The sequence below is a fragment of the Pongo abelii genome, chromosome 14, assembly GCF_028885655.2.
Source record: "Pongo abelii isolate AG06213 chromosome 14, NHGRI_mPonAbe1-v2.0_pri, whole genome shotgun sequence".
NCBI classification, from domain to species: Eukaryota; Metazoa; Chordata; class Mammalia; order Primates; family Hominidae; genus Pongo; species Pongo abelii.
In genome coordinates, this window is record NC_071999.2 from 25,359,560 (window position 1) to 25,376,532 (window position 16,973).

At 39.9% G+C, this 16,973-nt stretch overlaps 1 protein-coding gene across 6 annotated transcripts in view; it reads right to left on the reverse strand.

Moving 5' to 3' along the window:
* SACS (sacsin molecular chaperone) overlaps window positions 1–16,973 on the reverse strand; it is a 104,151-nt gene that overhangs the window by 25,001 nt on the left and 62,177 nt on the right. For all 6 annotated transcript variants that reach the window (XM_054529384.2, XM_054529380.2, XM_054529382.2 and 3 more), the window contains 5 exons: window positions 16,071–16,158; window positions 14,565–14,650; window positions 11,308–11,419; window positions 4,465–4,611; window positions 630–2,118 (listed from right to left, as the gene is read on the reverse strand). In XM_054529384.2, the coding sequence (XP_054385359.2) occupies window positions 630–2,118; window positions 4,465–4,611; window positions 11,308–11,419; window positions 14,565–14,650; window positions 16,071–16,158 (1,922 nt within the window). The remainder of the gene's footprint in view (window positions 1–629; window positions 2,119–4,464; window positions 4,612–11,307; window positions 11,420–14,564; window positions 14,651–16,070; window positions 16,159–16,973) is intronic.

Sequence of the window (16,973 nt, forward strand, 5' to 3'; positions counted from 1 at the left end):
AACAGCAATCATCATAATCTTCCAACAATTCCAAGATTTTAAAAAATCAATCACATATTTTGAAGTCAGTTAAGACGACTATTTTATTTTACATAAATTATAATGCACACATCAAATCAAATTACAATATTTTTGATCAAATATTATCTAGACTTTGCTTTAAAACGTGAGGGCATCATGTACCTTACTCAAATTCAGAAATATTCTCAACATCTTACAGTAAAATTAATTTTATTTCCTGAAATGTCAGTACACACTCTCGTTTATAAAGAATTACTTAATATGCTATTTTTCATTAATTTAAATGTCATCAAAATAATTCATTAGTGACTAATCTGGCCTTGTATTATTTGCACTTTATAAACATTGTTTTCACTGTTCTGCTATTGAAATTTCCAAGAAAAACAACTGCTTAGATAAACTTTTTAACTGATAAACATTTGAATACTTTTTCACTTTAGAATATAAAATGTATCCTTTGGTATTTTAACAATGTATTTCTGCAAAAGTCTTCCTAACTATAAAATCGACATACAAAACCATTGAATTTCACAACAAAGGACTCTCACAGTGAGCAGGAGCAGGGGGACCCTAAGAGTGAACAGGAATGTTAGAAGGGGAACCCCTACCTTGGATATTCTGCTGAGGTAATATAAATGACATCTTGGTCTGATACAGATGAGGAGAAGGGGACAAAATTGCCATTTTGTAAAGGGAGCAGCTCCAGCCCAAGCAGCTCACTGTAGGCTTGGTCAGAAAGCACAAATTCTAGAAGGTGAAGCTTTTCTTCAGCACAGCCCAGGTGTGCACACTTCCGCAGCACCTGCCGCACCCACGCCGGCGTCACCTTCCTCACAGGTGTTGTGCCAGAGGCAGCTGTGAGCTGAACAGCAGCATCCACATTCCCTGGTACCTTGGCAATCTGCTTCCCTGAGCTCTGGAGGTAGTTGAGCACAGTTTTTGTGTATTCTAAATTTTCATCAAGTTCTGAGAAGTATACCTGCTCCAACCTGACCCACTCATGGCTAATTGAATAAATCACTGCATGCTGCAACAGCTCGCTGAATAGAGGCTCTAACACCGGTTGCCAGTGCACCTTGACTTTGCTCGCCTCTGGCCAAAGCTTATAAATAACATCAACTGACAAAGGAAAATCAGAGCTCTTTTCCGTCTCCAGACGTTTTATTGAATCTAAGATCAGAGTAGCATAAGCTTTGGGGACAACATTCATGACAAGAAACTCATTCCATAAGGCTGCCGGGTCTCTCCACTGGTCCAGCTCTCTCCATTTTATGCTCCTGCGGTTATCAGTGAGGCCAAAGAACCCACTGATGTGAACTGGGAGGCCTGTGCTGCTTTCCTCACCAGGTGGTAAAGGAAGGAAACAAAATGCTTTTCCTGAGAAATCAGACGTTGCTCCTTTTGCTTCATCATCTCTGCTTGATAAAGGCATGGCTATTCCAATGATTGGGACAAATTTCAGTTCATCAGCTAAAGAGTCAAGCTTACCACTGATCCCTCGCCCACCCACACTGTTACACACCAACCAAGATGTTTTCTGTGCATCTTTAGTACTCTCCTCTTCTAAAACAATATTTACGTGATATGTTACACAGGTGATGTCACTGCTTGGAGTCTTTTTACAATAGTTACTTATAGCAGTTCCCAGAATCTTTATAGAATTCGGCCGCTCATGTTTTAGTGCCTTACTCTCACTCGAAGTCACTCTAAACACCAGTTTCTCTGTTCCGTCACCCTCTCGGACATATAAGGAAACATCCTGCACACTTTTCAGAAAGAGCAACACTGTGTCTGCATCTGCCCTAAAAGACTCAAACAACTCAAGAACCTTCTGCTTATTGTAGAGGTTACTACTAAGTTGTGAAGGTTGTAGGCGAAGAGGGAAACGGAAAAATGTTCCTGGAAAATTGCCGTTTATAAACGTTTCCTTGGTGCTTCCAAAAATGCCAACAAATGGTGCAAATTGGTCTGAAAGTTCACTAATTTCTTTGCTGTCATCTTTGAGATTCCAACATTGGCCTGATTCATGTGGGCCAAAAAGTGTTTGATGAGGATCTAGCATCCCGATCTGGTCACCACTAAAGATACAAGGAACATCTGTAAAGAAAAATTTAAGTCATGATCAACTCTGAAATTTTAGGGACAATTATGATTACAATTATAATAAATACTTACATGAAAAACCATGAGCCACTAAATGACTAAAACAGATTTATCTAAACACAAACTTATTTTACCTTCAGAAATGTAATTCTCAGAACATGAAAAATGATTTCTCTTTTGATTCAATCCAATAACAAATGCCAGGCATACAGACTTTGCATGATTACTGTGAAAACCTAGGAGACATCTTCAAAAACTCACTACACAAAAGATGGGCAGAGTATTTGGATATATACACTTAACCCCCACCACCATGCGAGCCCAATTCAACAGAACAGGACTGCATCCTATGCTCAACTTTACAAATTCAGCATAGACTCTGTAAGACAGAGAGAGAGCAGTACAATGCAGGTGACTCTGCCCACTGTGTTGCTCAGTGAGCGCCTGCCCTGAAGCTCATGAGGGCTAAGACCCTCAAGGGGTCTTAACCTCTCTGCCTCTGGAGCGGAAGCACTTCTCATGCTGGGAGCATCTCACCACGTGGAGCCTAATTACAGTATTGAAAGATACCCATCTTTTGTATAACATGGCCTCTAAATTGATACCAACTGCTTCACCTGTTCCTCAACCAAAGACAGAGTAGTATTCAAAAACCGGCAGATAAACCAGATGTGTGAGACCCACTGTGATGAGAAAAATTCCTCCCCAGTGTGCTTTGGTGAGGATCTCTCAAGGGTGATGTGATGTATGATGTGTTTGCCTCACATGCTTACTTAGCACCTCGGTTTCCTGCAAGATGCAACTCCAGTGAAGTCAATCTTTAATATCTATGGTTGTCAAGCACAGCTTCAGCTGTCACAATCACCAACTCCTAAGCTTGTGGGTATTTTAAGTTAGCAAATGTTATGTCCACCAACCATGTGGCTAAATCCATGGACAGTGGCGTCTAGGGAATGCTCACCCCTGCTCCCAAGGCAGAGAGTCGCACCCCCATGAATGAAATCAGGCCAGGTGGCTCCTGACAAGATAAAAGCATGACCTATGACCGATGACCTTCTCAAATCCTTGGTTTAAAGAAGAGTCCTCCAGTTAATGTTCCACACAAATGTGCTTATTCTCAATGAGCAATCAAAACCCACACTGAGATGCAGGTGCTGGGCAATTAGCTGGGCTCTCACGCCACAGTTCATTCCTGCTTAAGCCCCCAAGCTTTTGCTACTCACATCTGTGTCCCACAACATTTACAAACCACTACATGGCACAGACTTGAGGAATAACTTGCAAAGAGGTGGACACATGAGTATTAATATTCATAGATAATAGTCATATTTTAATATATAATTTAATTTTTATTATATGATTTGTAATTTAGTCAATATTATTTAATAGAATATATACGTATGAATGTAAATGCAACAGGCTTACTAAAATTTGGCTACAGTAGGGATGACCCTACTTCCCACTTGCCCAGGGCAGTCCCAATTCAGGCCAGTTGTCTGAGAATAGCACCACCCTCTTTCACTCTCACACGTGTCCCAGTATGAATAATAAAGTATACAGTCATCTTGGCTACAGTGATAGCCCTGCCTGTGCAATCTTTCCTTCTCCTGCAAGACACAGTTTGAAACTAAAAGGACCAATTCCATTACAAAATTTTTTATCACAAAACTATAATAAGTACTAAGAGCTTTGATCCTACAAGAGCCATATACTCTTAGAGATGTCTACACTAAGAGTTAAGTACTTCCTATTGTAACTAGGAACCAGAAACCTCATATTCTTTCTAGATTAAAAATATGATTTCAAAGTAATCTTTAGAATGCTTATAAGTCTAAAAAGAGTAGAATGAGAGAGGAAAATAAGAGATACCAGAACCACCTCAAAGATTTTCACTTTCTCAGTTATTCAATACCATTAGATATTATACCTTCCTGTTTAACCTTCTGATACTTAGAACATGTACAAGAAGATCTGTGATACTGTTTGTTTGACTCTTGAAGAGTTGCAGTTTTGAAATTTTTCAGAGTAAAAATTTTGTGTTCAAAAGCTATATTTCCAATTTCACATCAAATGGCTTAATATATTACACTGACTCCACTGGATCACGATGATGTTAACTTTTGGCATCACATGATGAAGTAAAACTTTGGTATTGTTACTGTGGTAATTTCAGAAAATTCAACATGCACTGATATTTCATTGCCATACCTCCTGCTACTGACAGAAGAATTTGGGTAAGATGGCTTTTAAACAGTATCACCTCTGAAGTTAACCAAATACATTGCAGAATGTAAGATATAATATTTTCTAATACCAAGACTGAAAAGCCTAATACTCTACCTGTTATATGATAGACAGAATTAAACCCAATTCCAAATCTTCCGACCTTCAGAGGATCATCCTTTTTCCTGCTTCTTGCTATTTCTTGAATGCCATGCCAGTCCTCTGGGGTGAAAACCGCATTGTTGTACACATAGAGAGCTGGCCCTAGGTGTGAAAATGCACAGGCAGGTATTCAAAAAAGGTACCAGGGTTGATCTGCTCTATCTCAAGAGATCCTCTATACAAAATCTCTTATTTAAAGGGAAAATAGGAGTGAATAGAGTGACTGAATTCCACACTATAATTCTGTTTACAACAAAAATAAAGACACACACTGAAGTAAAAATTAGCAGCAGAAGAAATATAGTACTGTTGGCCAAAAATCCAAAAAGGAAAAATTAAAGGTTACTCAGATACCCAAAAATATAAGGCAAACAAGAAAATTAATCTGTTACTACTCTATGTGAAATTTGTTCTAAATAGTATATTTAAATCTTTTTTTTGGTAAATGGAAAATATTTACCAAATAAATATAAAATATTTCATATATCTCATAAAACATATGAAAACATGGGCTGGGCGCAGTGGCTCATGCTTGCAATCCCAGCATCCTAGCACTTTGGGAGGCCATGGCGTGTAGATCACCTGAGGTCAGGAGTTTGAGACCAGCCTGCCCAACATGGCAAAACCCATCTCTGCTAAAAAATACAAAAAATTAGCTGGGCATGGTGGCATGCACCTATAATCCCAGCTACTTGGGAGGCTGAGACAGGAGAATTGCTTGAACCTGAGAGGCAGAGGCTTCAGTGAGCCAAGATCGCGCCACCGAACTCCAGCCTGGGCAACAGAGCAAGACTCCGTCTCAAAAAAAAAAAGAAAAAGAAAAAAAAGAAATATATTATGGAGACTTGCTATGTAAAGAAACTATGTGAGATGATACGTCAATTTGTTTCAACATATAACCATTTTACTATACACACACATATATCTTATAACATGTTGTATGCCTTAAATATACACAATTTATTTTAAAAAATAAATCTTATTTCATAAGGTGAAAAATAATCCTTTAGTAAGATTAATAATCACCTTGTGTTTGAAGTTTTGTTTTTTCATCAGCCTCTAGATTGCTCTATACAAGGCATTACTTGTATGATTTTAAAAACCATTAATGTGACAAATGTTTAAATAATACTGCAATTATACCACCTATGTAAAATAATATCACCTATCTCCAAAGTAGTTCCTTCAAAAAGTAATATTTATAAAATATTTCTGCACAAAATATTTTTGGAACTCCATTTTGTGAGACCTACCTTCAGAATCTCTAACATTCTTTGAATATATTCAACTATATTCACTCATCATACTTTAAAGATGATTAATATTTTTTGTTCAAAAAGGTACTGAAGTATAATATATATACAATAAAGTATGATGATCTTGAGGCTACAGCCTGATGAATTCCTACAAAGCAGATGAACCTGTGTCATCTCCATCCACATGAGGTATATAGGGCACTCCCAGCACCCCCAGAAGCCTCTCCTCATGCTCCCATCAATTCAAGGACAGACATGGGGATGTGACCCAGTCTGTTTTACAAAAATGGCATGACTACCATTTTTAAAATAGTTAAAGTTGGAATGTGCAAACAGTCGAGGCTGCAAAGGCTTTCTGGAAAGGACAATCACACAGTGGAGTGCGGACTCTGCAGTCAGGATGTCAGGCCCAGCTCTCCAGTTACAGCCACAGCACCTCCAGAAACTAAAGCCATCAAGGCTCCATTTCCTCATCTGCACAATAAGGATAAGAACGCTGTCCACCGCAAAAGTGCTGGGGACCCAATAAGACAGCACAAATACGGGGCTCAGCATAGAACTCAGCAGAGCAGACCCCTAAAAACATCATCTATCATTACTGTTATTATAATAGTATAAGTATATGATACTGTCAGTCTTTATGCAATATAATATATAATTTTACGTATTAAATATTACAGGAATAGTAATTAAATATCTTGTTCCTACCCAACAGCTAACTTAAAATGGCTTCTAACAAGCAGTGTCTGGTTCCAAATGTCCATTAAAAGTATCTACAAAGACAAAAAAAAAAAAAAAAGGACCACAAAAAGTCACAACACTGAACACCAGCCTCGAGAATGAACCTCTTGCCAGAATCTAGAAAGAACTCGAATAACTACAAGGTCCGTGGAAGGAAATTAAAAATTTCAGCAGGGAATACATGTACATGACATTACCAGGAACACAGTCCGCCTTGCCTGAAGGTACACCCACCTTCCTTCCCACTGTCAACTGGAAAACTGGACAGCTGACCGCTGACCCCTTACTGCCTGCTTATAGGAAGCATTTGTTAAATTCCAAAATCATAGCCCTTGTCTTAAAAAATGCAAATAAGTCAGTGTTTTGCATGAAAAAAAATTCCCCTCAGATCCCCACTCTCCAAGGTACTTTTTTTTTTTTTTTGAGACAATGTTTCACTCTTGTTGCCCAGGCTGGAGGGCAGTGATGCTATCTCAGCTCATTGCAACCTCCGCCTCCCGGGTTCAAGCAATTCTCCTGTCTCAGTCTCCCAAGTAGCTGGGACCAGAGTCGCACACCACCACACCCGGCTAATTTTTGTATTTTTAGTACAGGTGGGGTTTCAGCATATTGGTCAGGCTGGTCTTGAACTGCTGACCTCAGGTGATCCATCTGCCTCAGCCTCCCAAAGTGCTGGGATTACAGGCGTGAGCCCCCACTCTCCAAGGTTTTTTGACTGTCAGAACTGCTGTCTCTCACCCTACAACATCAGTGCACCTCCTGGGAAGAGGAAACATGGTGAAAATTACCCCTAGGAGTGCAACTGTCCCAGGCTCTGGGACCTGGAGCTTTCCTTACACCCTGGCTGCTCAATGGCAGAACCAGGCAGTGCACACAGACAGCCCTCCTCAGTAAAGAAAAAGAGAAGTCGGGGGCAGGAAGAATCTAGTTATCATTTAATGTTTTTAATCAAGATATAATTCTGATCATATTCATCCTGGAATTAGGAGAGAAGCAGTATTCTGCCTTTGCTGTAATCAACTCAGTCTCTTTGGTTCACTCTCTGCCTCTATTACCAAGATCAATTTTAAAATAGCCTGTATCTACTCTGATCAAAACGATGTGTTCTTGGTTCTAAAAGTAAGATAAGAAAGGAACAAACATCCTGGCTGGGCATGGTGGCTCACGCCTGTAATCCAAGCACTTTGGGAGGCCGAGGTGGGTAGATCACCTGAGGTCAGGAATTCGAGACCAGCCTGGGCAACATGGTGAAACCTCATCTCTACTAAAAATACAAAAATTGGCTGGGCATGGTGGCAGAAGCCTATAATCCGAGCTATTCAGGAGGCTAAGGCAGGAGAATCCCTTGAACCCAGGAGGCAGAGGCTGCAGAGAGCCAAGATCATGCCACTTGGCAACATGAACAAAACTCCGTTTTGAAAAAGAAGGGAAAAAAAAAAAGGAATAAACATCCTGAGAGAAAAATAAAAAGGTTGTCTGGGAAGGAAAGGGCTGGGAGCAGGCCTGCAGTCTATTTCCCCCTTTCCCCAGGGAATATCCAAGAAAGAAAGAGATGACCCAGCCAAATCTCCTTGTTAACATGCTGATGACAGACCTCTGTGCAAGCACATACACAGTTTTTACTAGGAAGAGTACTTAGCTACTGGATACTTTACAGAGGTTGCTTATTGGAAATAAGCTTGGAATTTATATATTTAAGAGGCATAATCCCCCTGAAAATGTCACAAGTTATGCTGATTATCAGAGAAAATCATGTACATGTTTTATGACTGAAATAGCTCCCTTTGTTAAGTGCTGGTCTGTGTGCATCACTCAGAAACCAGCTCCGTGAGATCCAGGCCAAGGTGTGTCCTAGTGCAGCACAGAGGGACTCTCCATGCTTCCTTCCCCTGTGTCTTGTAATCAGCTGTATCCTTGAAATCCTTAGTAAAGTGTGTTATACTGGGTGAGAGCTCTCATTCTTGTGCATGTGATTTGACAATCTGAGCCTTTTATTATCTCATTATATAAAAATGAACAAAAATAAGTTGACCTTAAGAGCTTTTGGCTGTGAAACAAAGTGCCAGTAAAGGGGAAAAGCCATGATACAAGATGACTGCTCACATCTGAATGCAAGAGAAAGATATTCAGAAATACACAAGAGCCTGGAGGGCTGTCAATAAATGTTTGTTAAACAAAGAGATCAGAGATCACTGCCACCTGCTTTTATATAATACATCCTTTTTTTTTTTTTTTTTTTTTTTTGAGATGGAGTCTCGCTCTGTCACCCAGGCTGGAGTGCAGTGGCGAGATCTTGGCTCACTGCAATCTCCGCCTCCCAGGTTCAAGTGATTCTCCTGCCTCAGCCTCCTGAGTAGCTGGGATTACAGATATGCATCACCACGCAGGGCTAATTTTTGTATTTTTAGTAGAAACAGGGTTTCACCATGTTGACCAGGCTGGTTTCAAACTCCTGACCTCAGGTGATCCACCTGCCTCGGCCTCTCAAAGTGCTGGGATTATAGGCATGGGCCACCGTGCCCAGCCCACATTTATTTTATTTTTTATTTATTTATGTATTTATTTTTGAGACAGAGTTTTGCCCTTGTTGCCCAGACTGGACTGCAATGGCACAGTCTCAGCTCACTGCAACCTCCGCCTCCCGGGTTCAAGGGTTCTCCTGCCTCAGCCTTCCAAGTAGCTGGGATTACAGGTGCTCACCACCACGCGCAGTGAATTTTTGTATTTTTATTAGAGATGGGGTTTCACCATGTTGGCCAGGCTAGTCTCAAATTCCTGACCTCAGGTGATCCATCCACCTCAGCCCCACAAAGTGCTGGGATTACAGGCATGAGCCACGGCACCTGGCCTACATTTATTTTTTTACTTACTTATGTATTTATTTTTGAGACAGAGTTTCGCTCTTGTTGCCCAGGCTGGACTGCAATAGCGGGGTCTCGGCTCACTGCAACCTCTGCCTCCCGGGTTCAAGCGATTCTCCTGCCTCAGCCTCCCAAGTAGCTGTGATTACAGGTGCCCGCCACCACGCCTGGCTAATTTTTGTATTTTTAGTAGAGACAGGTTTCACCATGTTGGCCAGGCTGGTCTCGAATTCCTGACCTCAGGTGATCTACCCACCTTGGCCTCCCAAAGTGCTGGGATTACAGGTGTGGGCCACCACACCCAGCCCACATTTATTTTAAATTGGCCACTTTTAAAGAGCCTATCTCTAAATATACTTATGCATAAACTCGCAAAATAATCTAGTTTCAAATGTTTTTTAAAACAAGGTGAAGTCAAGGCTAGAAGCAAAAAAAATCATACGCTCTCCTTACACTCTTACCTTAGCAGTTCCACAGCACATACCATCATCAGTATGATACCAGGTATAAAACATTATCACATATATTATCTCATATAATCCTCAAAATACATGGGAGAAAGATTTTCTCATACCACTTGAAGGCAAGCAGTCAGTCAGTGTGAGGGTCACAGCTGCCACCGAGTGTAACAGTGCATGGGGGGCTGTACAATGGGGTAGTACTGTGTAGGATTAGGACTTAATCTGAAGTCTCTTGAATCCAATGTTACATTAAGTCACAGGCTCTTAGAGACAAGATACCTTGCAGGCTAATCCTCTTATTATAAAAATGATCTGACCCCTGTGATGACTGGCCCAAGTCACTAAGGTAGCAGCAGTCAGGACTAGAACGCACACCTCCTGATGTTATGTCCCACGCACCTCTTTTTGTAGAGTATAGAAAGTACAACTTTCAAGTGACAAATGTGAGCTAAGAATGACTATATGAGACATAACAAATGCTAGATATTTAACTAACAATGTTAACTGGCCTCCTAAATCGTAAAACATCTTTTTAAAAACACGACTTAAATCTCTTTAAAAATCTGTCTCAGTAAGTCTGAACTGATCCCACTTTTTCTCAGTAACTTTCTGTCACATACAGTCATTCACAATGACTTCAGAGGTGTACTAAATTGAAGCGATGTGATCTCGGCTCACTACAACCTCCGCCTCCCGAGTTCAAGCGATTCTCTGGCCTCAGCCTCCTGAGTAGCTGGGATTACAGGCGTCCGCCACCACGCCCAGCTAATTTTTATATTTGTAGTAGAGACGGGGTTTTGCCACATTGGCCAGGCTGGTCTCGAACTCCGACCTCAGGTGATCCGCCCACCTCGGCCTCCCAAGTGCTAGGATTAGAGGCATGAGCCACCATTCCCAGCCAGAGGTATACTACAATTTATGAACATTCTTTTTGACACAAAGCTCCCCAGAGTAGAAGTGAGATATTAGGAGTCTATTGGTTAGGGTTCTCTTATTGGATCAATAATTTATTAGTTTATGGCTTTCTTTCATGTTTCCTTTCATTTTCCTTGTTCTCTCCTCTCCTTCAATCTTTCTTCCCACCCAACTTCCAAACAATGTCGAGGGTACTCCTAAAGCAGAAAATACACAAAAGCATGACCTTTCACAACATCTTTCCAAACGCAGGAAAGTGTTACTATACATAAATGGTGTCCCTTTATCCTCCTGATAATATAAAATACAAGTTGTTTGAATAGAATAAGATGCTTTGGTCATTACATTGCTTGTCATTTTGTTTTGAGTTTTCAGATTTTATTCTTTGTTCTCTAAAAATACCAACTGGCGGAGACACCTTCCCACCAAAAGCAGAGAAAAACATCTGAAGAAGTGGACATAAACATGCCAAAAAGTACAAATGATAATTAGACTGTTCATTAAACAAAGCATTATTGTATGTAGTGCATACAATAAAATTTGTTCCTAATTATTGATTCTTACCCTGATATGGCGCCATATCTTTTGACCAAAGAGTCTCTGTTCCATATTGAGTTTCATCATATAAAAATTTAACTTCTGTCGCCCCAGCATCTTCTGCATTCTGAATTAATTCCTAACCAAAAAATATACCAAAAAATAGTAATTAATAACAAAGTAATCTACTGCCCATCTTTGTATTTATCTACAATATTTAAAAAGTTAATACACTTAAATAAAGGAAACCCACTATTTGCAACATTACCTTTAAGATCTGGTGAGGCTACTACAGAAAGTAATTGTTACATACATGTGACAGTATGGTTGATAAGTCCTTCTCCAATTATTTGCACCTAAATTTTGTCTTTTAATTTGCTATCACTTAACAAATTAATCCTGGGCCCTACTTATAACTGTCTCATATTTACAATCTACCCAAAGCTTTTGTTCAAAGGAAATCATTCTATTTCCAAAAGCTGCACATATTGTCCTGTGTGGCAGGTAACTTAAGCTTGAGTGATTGCCAAAAATAGACCTTTTTTATCCTTTGCTTACTAAACTTACCTTTCCATAGAAAAACTATAAAACCAAATAGTAGCAATCTATATGTACCCTTCAATTGGCTGCTTTCTTGAGAGCCTGAGATATAAAAATGTCTTTGTCCTGCACTAAACTGAAAGCTTCCAGATGGTCAGGACTGACTCATTCCTTTCATCAAGAAGAAAGCACTACCATTTGTTTGGTGAATGGTGGGTGAGTGGAAGGGTGACCAGCTCCCCATAATGTAGAAGGGAAAGGGCAAGCTGCAAGATTTGCCTCAACAAAGTTTCCAATCCTAACAACCCCAATTACTTCTGCACCTACCAAAATCACGCTGGGCTCTGGTCAGTTTGAAGGGAGCTCCAGAATCTGAATCAAGAATCAGCTCCTAGATCCAACCCCATGATCATCAAAAGAGCTTTTTTACTTCCCCAGAACCTTGGGATCACTAAATCGGAGGTACAGATGGGCAAAAATTGAAGAGCGCTTTAACTGATACTACAGCAATGTCAACAGTGATGCCTACATCAGAGTAGAGAGGTGATACAATGTCCACATGAAACAAAATAACTACAAGGAGACTGAGGGAGCAGAAGTGAAAAGTCTGTTTTGAGATTGTGTTCAGTTCACCCAGTGCATCACAAAGGGCTGGAGTGTGGTACCCACCAGCTGTTCCACCCCAAACATGAACGGCTAAGTCATGCCTCCCGCAGCCTCATTATCAGCTACTGATTCTTCCTTGTTACATAACTTACTATTTCTCATGGGATTTTAATTTTTTAGGCCTCATTCAATCCCAGAGAATCCCTAAAACTTAACAATCTTATTTACATTAGGATATTATAATAATATGAAGGAGGGAAATAAGAATTAAATAGGTAGTGAAACACAATGTTAACTTACAAAATGATAGCACTTTAGATGTTCGACCTTGTTTTCATTCAGGTATCTATTTATTATTTATCTATTTATTATTTATGTGTATCTATTTATTATTTATGTGTAGGGAGCAGAGAGGCAGAAAACTAAAGATAAAATCTAAGTCCCAGGTTCCACTCATTCTCAAGTTGAATAAAAAATAGGATAGGAAGCTTTTCCCCTAAATTGTAATCCTGAGAGATTGTTTGTAAACTAACTCTGAAAAACAGCAACAATACATTTTGTATTTGGTCTTGGGCAAGTCACTAAGATCTCTGGACCTATTTCAGCAAACACAAATACCATAGAAGGTGGTGGTGTAGGTCTTGGTGATTTCTAAGACTCCTATTAAATCTAAAACCGTCTAATTCTACTACAACATCCAAGAAACAAAGATTACATTGAACTGGCTACAATACAAATGTATCTATAAGAAGTAAAGTGGAAGGTGTAGCCCTCAGCTCTTTGCCATAGACCTTTCTCATTTCTCAGCAAGGATCCCACTCGCTCACTTCTGAACAGATGACAACCTACTCCTGTTACCACTCTACCTTTATTTTAAATGTATTCTGTTCACTTCTTTCTACCCCAAAACCATCTCATAGCAATACTCTTTCCATCCTCACTTTCCTATTAAGTCAATACAAAAACTGTTTTTGAATTTGCTTTCTGTGAACCACTGGTGCCTATGCTGAAAGATGGACTGCTCCAACAGCCCAGTCTCACCACGATCACTAAAGACACAACAGTCCTCAGTGAGTGCCTACCTGAGCATGACTCTCTTAAGTTAAAGAGACCCAGTCCTGATTCCCTCACAGTTTACAATCTAAACTAGAAAATATAACCAGGGCCAAGATACTGAAGGTAATAAACACTAAACAAGCTAATGAGAAGGAAAATGCGTAACAACTGGTCTACTTTGACAATTAAGGAAGTTTCTTATTAAACACTAAATCTAATTTTTGCAGTATCTCCCATTATTGCTTTCTTTGATGATTACTGGTTTTTCTTTTTTTGTTGTTTTATTGTTTGTTTGTTTTTTGAGACAGAGTGTGGCTCTTGCTGTCCAGACTACAGTGCAGTGGCGCAATCTCAGCTCACTGCAATCTCCACCTCCGGGTTCAAGCGATTCTCCTGCCTCAGCCTCCTGAGTAGCTAGGATTACAGGCAGCCACCACCACGCCTGGCTAATTTTTGTACTTTTAATAGAGATGGGGTTTCGCCAAGTTGGCCAGGCTGGTCTTGAACTCCTGACTTCAGGTGATCCACCCGCCTCAGCCTCCCAAAGTGCTGGGATTACAGGCATGAGCCACTGCGCCCAGCCTGTTTTTTAAAGAGTATAATCAAACTAAAAAACATATTACAAAAGGAAATAAGTAAATAAAATAATTATCCTATTAAATAAACCCTCCCAAAAAAGCAAACCTCCCAAATCAGGAGTCCGATGGACATGCATTCAAGCCTCTAATCGTAGAATGTATTTGGCTGGCTGGTTGGCTGACTGGCTGGTTGGTTGGTTGGTTGGTTGGCTGACGTGTAAAGCCCTGAACAATGATCTACAGAGAACATTCCTGGAGCGACACTGCTGATTACAGCACCCAGTAGCTTAGTTTCTTTGCCCCAGAACACCTCACATATTTATATCAACTCCATTCTCAAATGGAGCTATACACTGCTGTACACCGCAGCCACAGAGGTATAACACAGCCATTTGAATCTAGACAACATTTTAAAAATTTAAACACTAACGGGACTTTCAAGTAAATTTACTTCATCTCATTTTTATCAAAGTAAATAACACGTGAACACGACATGTGCCTCACCTTAAGAATCTGTCCTCCTTCTGGATATCTTCTCAAAATGTCCTTGAGAAAATCAACAAGTGGTGGAGTTGTCTGACCAAATCGACCTAAAATACAGAACACATTTTAAGTGAGTTAGAAAAAAACTCCCATGAACTGTCACCAATGTGTGACTTGAATCTGAGACCTCATATAACTATACAAGTTACGGCTGCATATATCTCACTGCAGCACCCTGGTACAGAAATCTACCTGATGAAGCAATTCAGCAGAAAGTAAAGCAGATTCAATTTTATTAAATCTCAAGTTTTGTTTTTTTTTTGAGACAGTCTCACTCTGTTGCCCAGGCTGGAGTGCAGTGGTGCTATCTCCTCTCAGTGCAAGCTCCGCCTCCTGGGTTCATGCCATTCTCCTGCCTCAGCCTCCCGAGTAGCTGGGACTACAGGCGCCCACCACCACGCCCGGCTAATTTTTTTGTATTTTTAGTAGAGATGGGGTTTCACCATGTTAGCCAGGATGGTCTTGATCTCCTGACCTCGTGATCCGCCCACCTTGGCCTCCCAAAGTGCTGGGATTATAAGTGTGAGCCACCACACCTGGCCCCCACTCATTCTTATAACTCAACTAGCTCCATCCACACTTGTCTTCCTCTGGCCCTGATGTCCCCTCACTGTATCCCAATGGGATATGATTTCATTTCATTTTTAAAACATAATCTTTAAAACAGCTTTATTGAGTACAACTCACATACAAAGCACTGTAGATATTCATTTTGCAACTTGATGCATTTGGAGATAAGTATGTACCATGAAACCATCAAACTATCATTGTCAGTGCCATAAACTTATCCATCATCTCCAAAAGTTTCCTCCCATCTCCTCTGTTGTGCTTTATTAAACTTTTACGGTAAGAGTAATTAATATCAGATCTACCCTACCCACTTAGTAAGTTTTTAAGAATACAACACAGTATTGTTACTCATGGGCCCTGTACTGTATAGTAGATCTCCAGATCTTCTTTATTCGTATAGCAAACTTTGTACCTTTGGCCAATGCCACCCCATTTCTCCCTGCCCCCATCCTCTGGCAACCACCATTCTACTCCCGGCTTCTTTATTAAAACTCAATCTTGGCCGGGAGCGGTGGCTTATGCCTGTAATCACAACACTTTGGGAGGGCAAAGATGGTGGATCACTTGAGGTCAGGAGTTCAAGACCAGCCTGGCCAACATGGTAAAACCCCGCCTGTACTAAAAATACAAAAATTAGCTGGGCGTGGTGGCAGGCACCTGTTTTCCCAGCTACTTGGGAGGCTGAGGCACGAGAATCACTTGAACGGAGGCTGAGGCACCAGAATTGCTTGAACCCAGGAGGCAGAGGTTGTGGTGAGCCAAGATTGTGCCACTGCACTCCAGCCTGGGCAACAGGGCAAGACTCAGTTTCAAAAACCAACCAACCAAACAAACAAAAAAACTCAGTCTTTGTGCAACCCAACATGGTATATACTTCTGGTAAAGTCAATATTATACCTCCCCCTTTTAAGCCTTTTGATTGAAGGTTTACAAAAAGATGACAATTTTTGGAAGTCAGATCTCCAATCTTGATCCAGTCAGATAACTGAAAAAAAAAAAAACAAAAGAAAATGTATGAAAAGCAATATAGTCTCTAATACTGTAAATTCAAGACATTATCTCAAATTTTTTCACTTAAGTAATGCTCGTTAAATCTTCTTATCACTAAGGAAGTTGTCTGGAGAAGTGAATATTCCAGGGAACAGAGATTTAGTCAAAAACTTTATTTAAAAATTTAAGAGACTAAAAGATTTTTCGTTAATTACAAATAGATAAAAATACATATATTTCTCCATTAACATAATTTAAATTTTTAAATGATGAATCGGGATCATTAACATAAACAAAATCATTCTTCTGATCAACATTTCCAAAGTGTATTGCTCATAACAGAGCTCTATGAGACCGCAACACATATTAAGAGGACCAAAAAAAATTGTGTTTAAATTAGTTTAGAAGAATAATAATATGATTGCATAAAATAAGCTGGCTCTAAGTTGCTACCTACAGTATGTTTCTTATAAAGTTTAAAAACAACTGAATGTAAACAGCATATTGTTTAGGTTACGTACTCAGGCTACAACACAAACATATATGCACATATATAAAAACATAACACATATCCATACATATGTAAGTATACACACAAATGCACACACTTATAGAACTATTAAAACTACCAAAAAGGCAAGAGAATAATCAGCACAAAGGGGTAAAGGAAGAGGGACAGGAATACAGGCTGGGGAGAAGATGTACAGAGGTAAGTACTGACACTGTTCTTGTTCTCCAGTTGATCACAGATGATCATTCTATTGTTAAACAATTATTAAAAGAAAGCCCCAGCCTGGGCAACACAGTGAG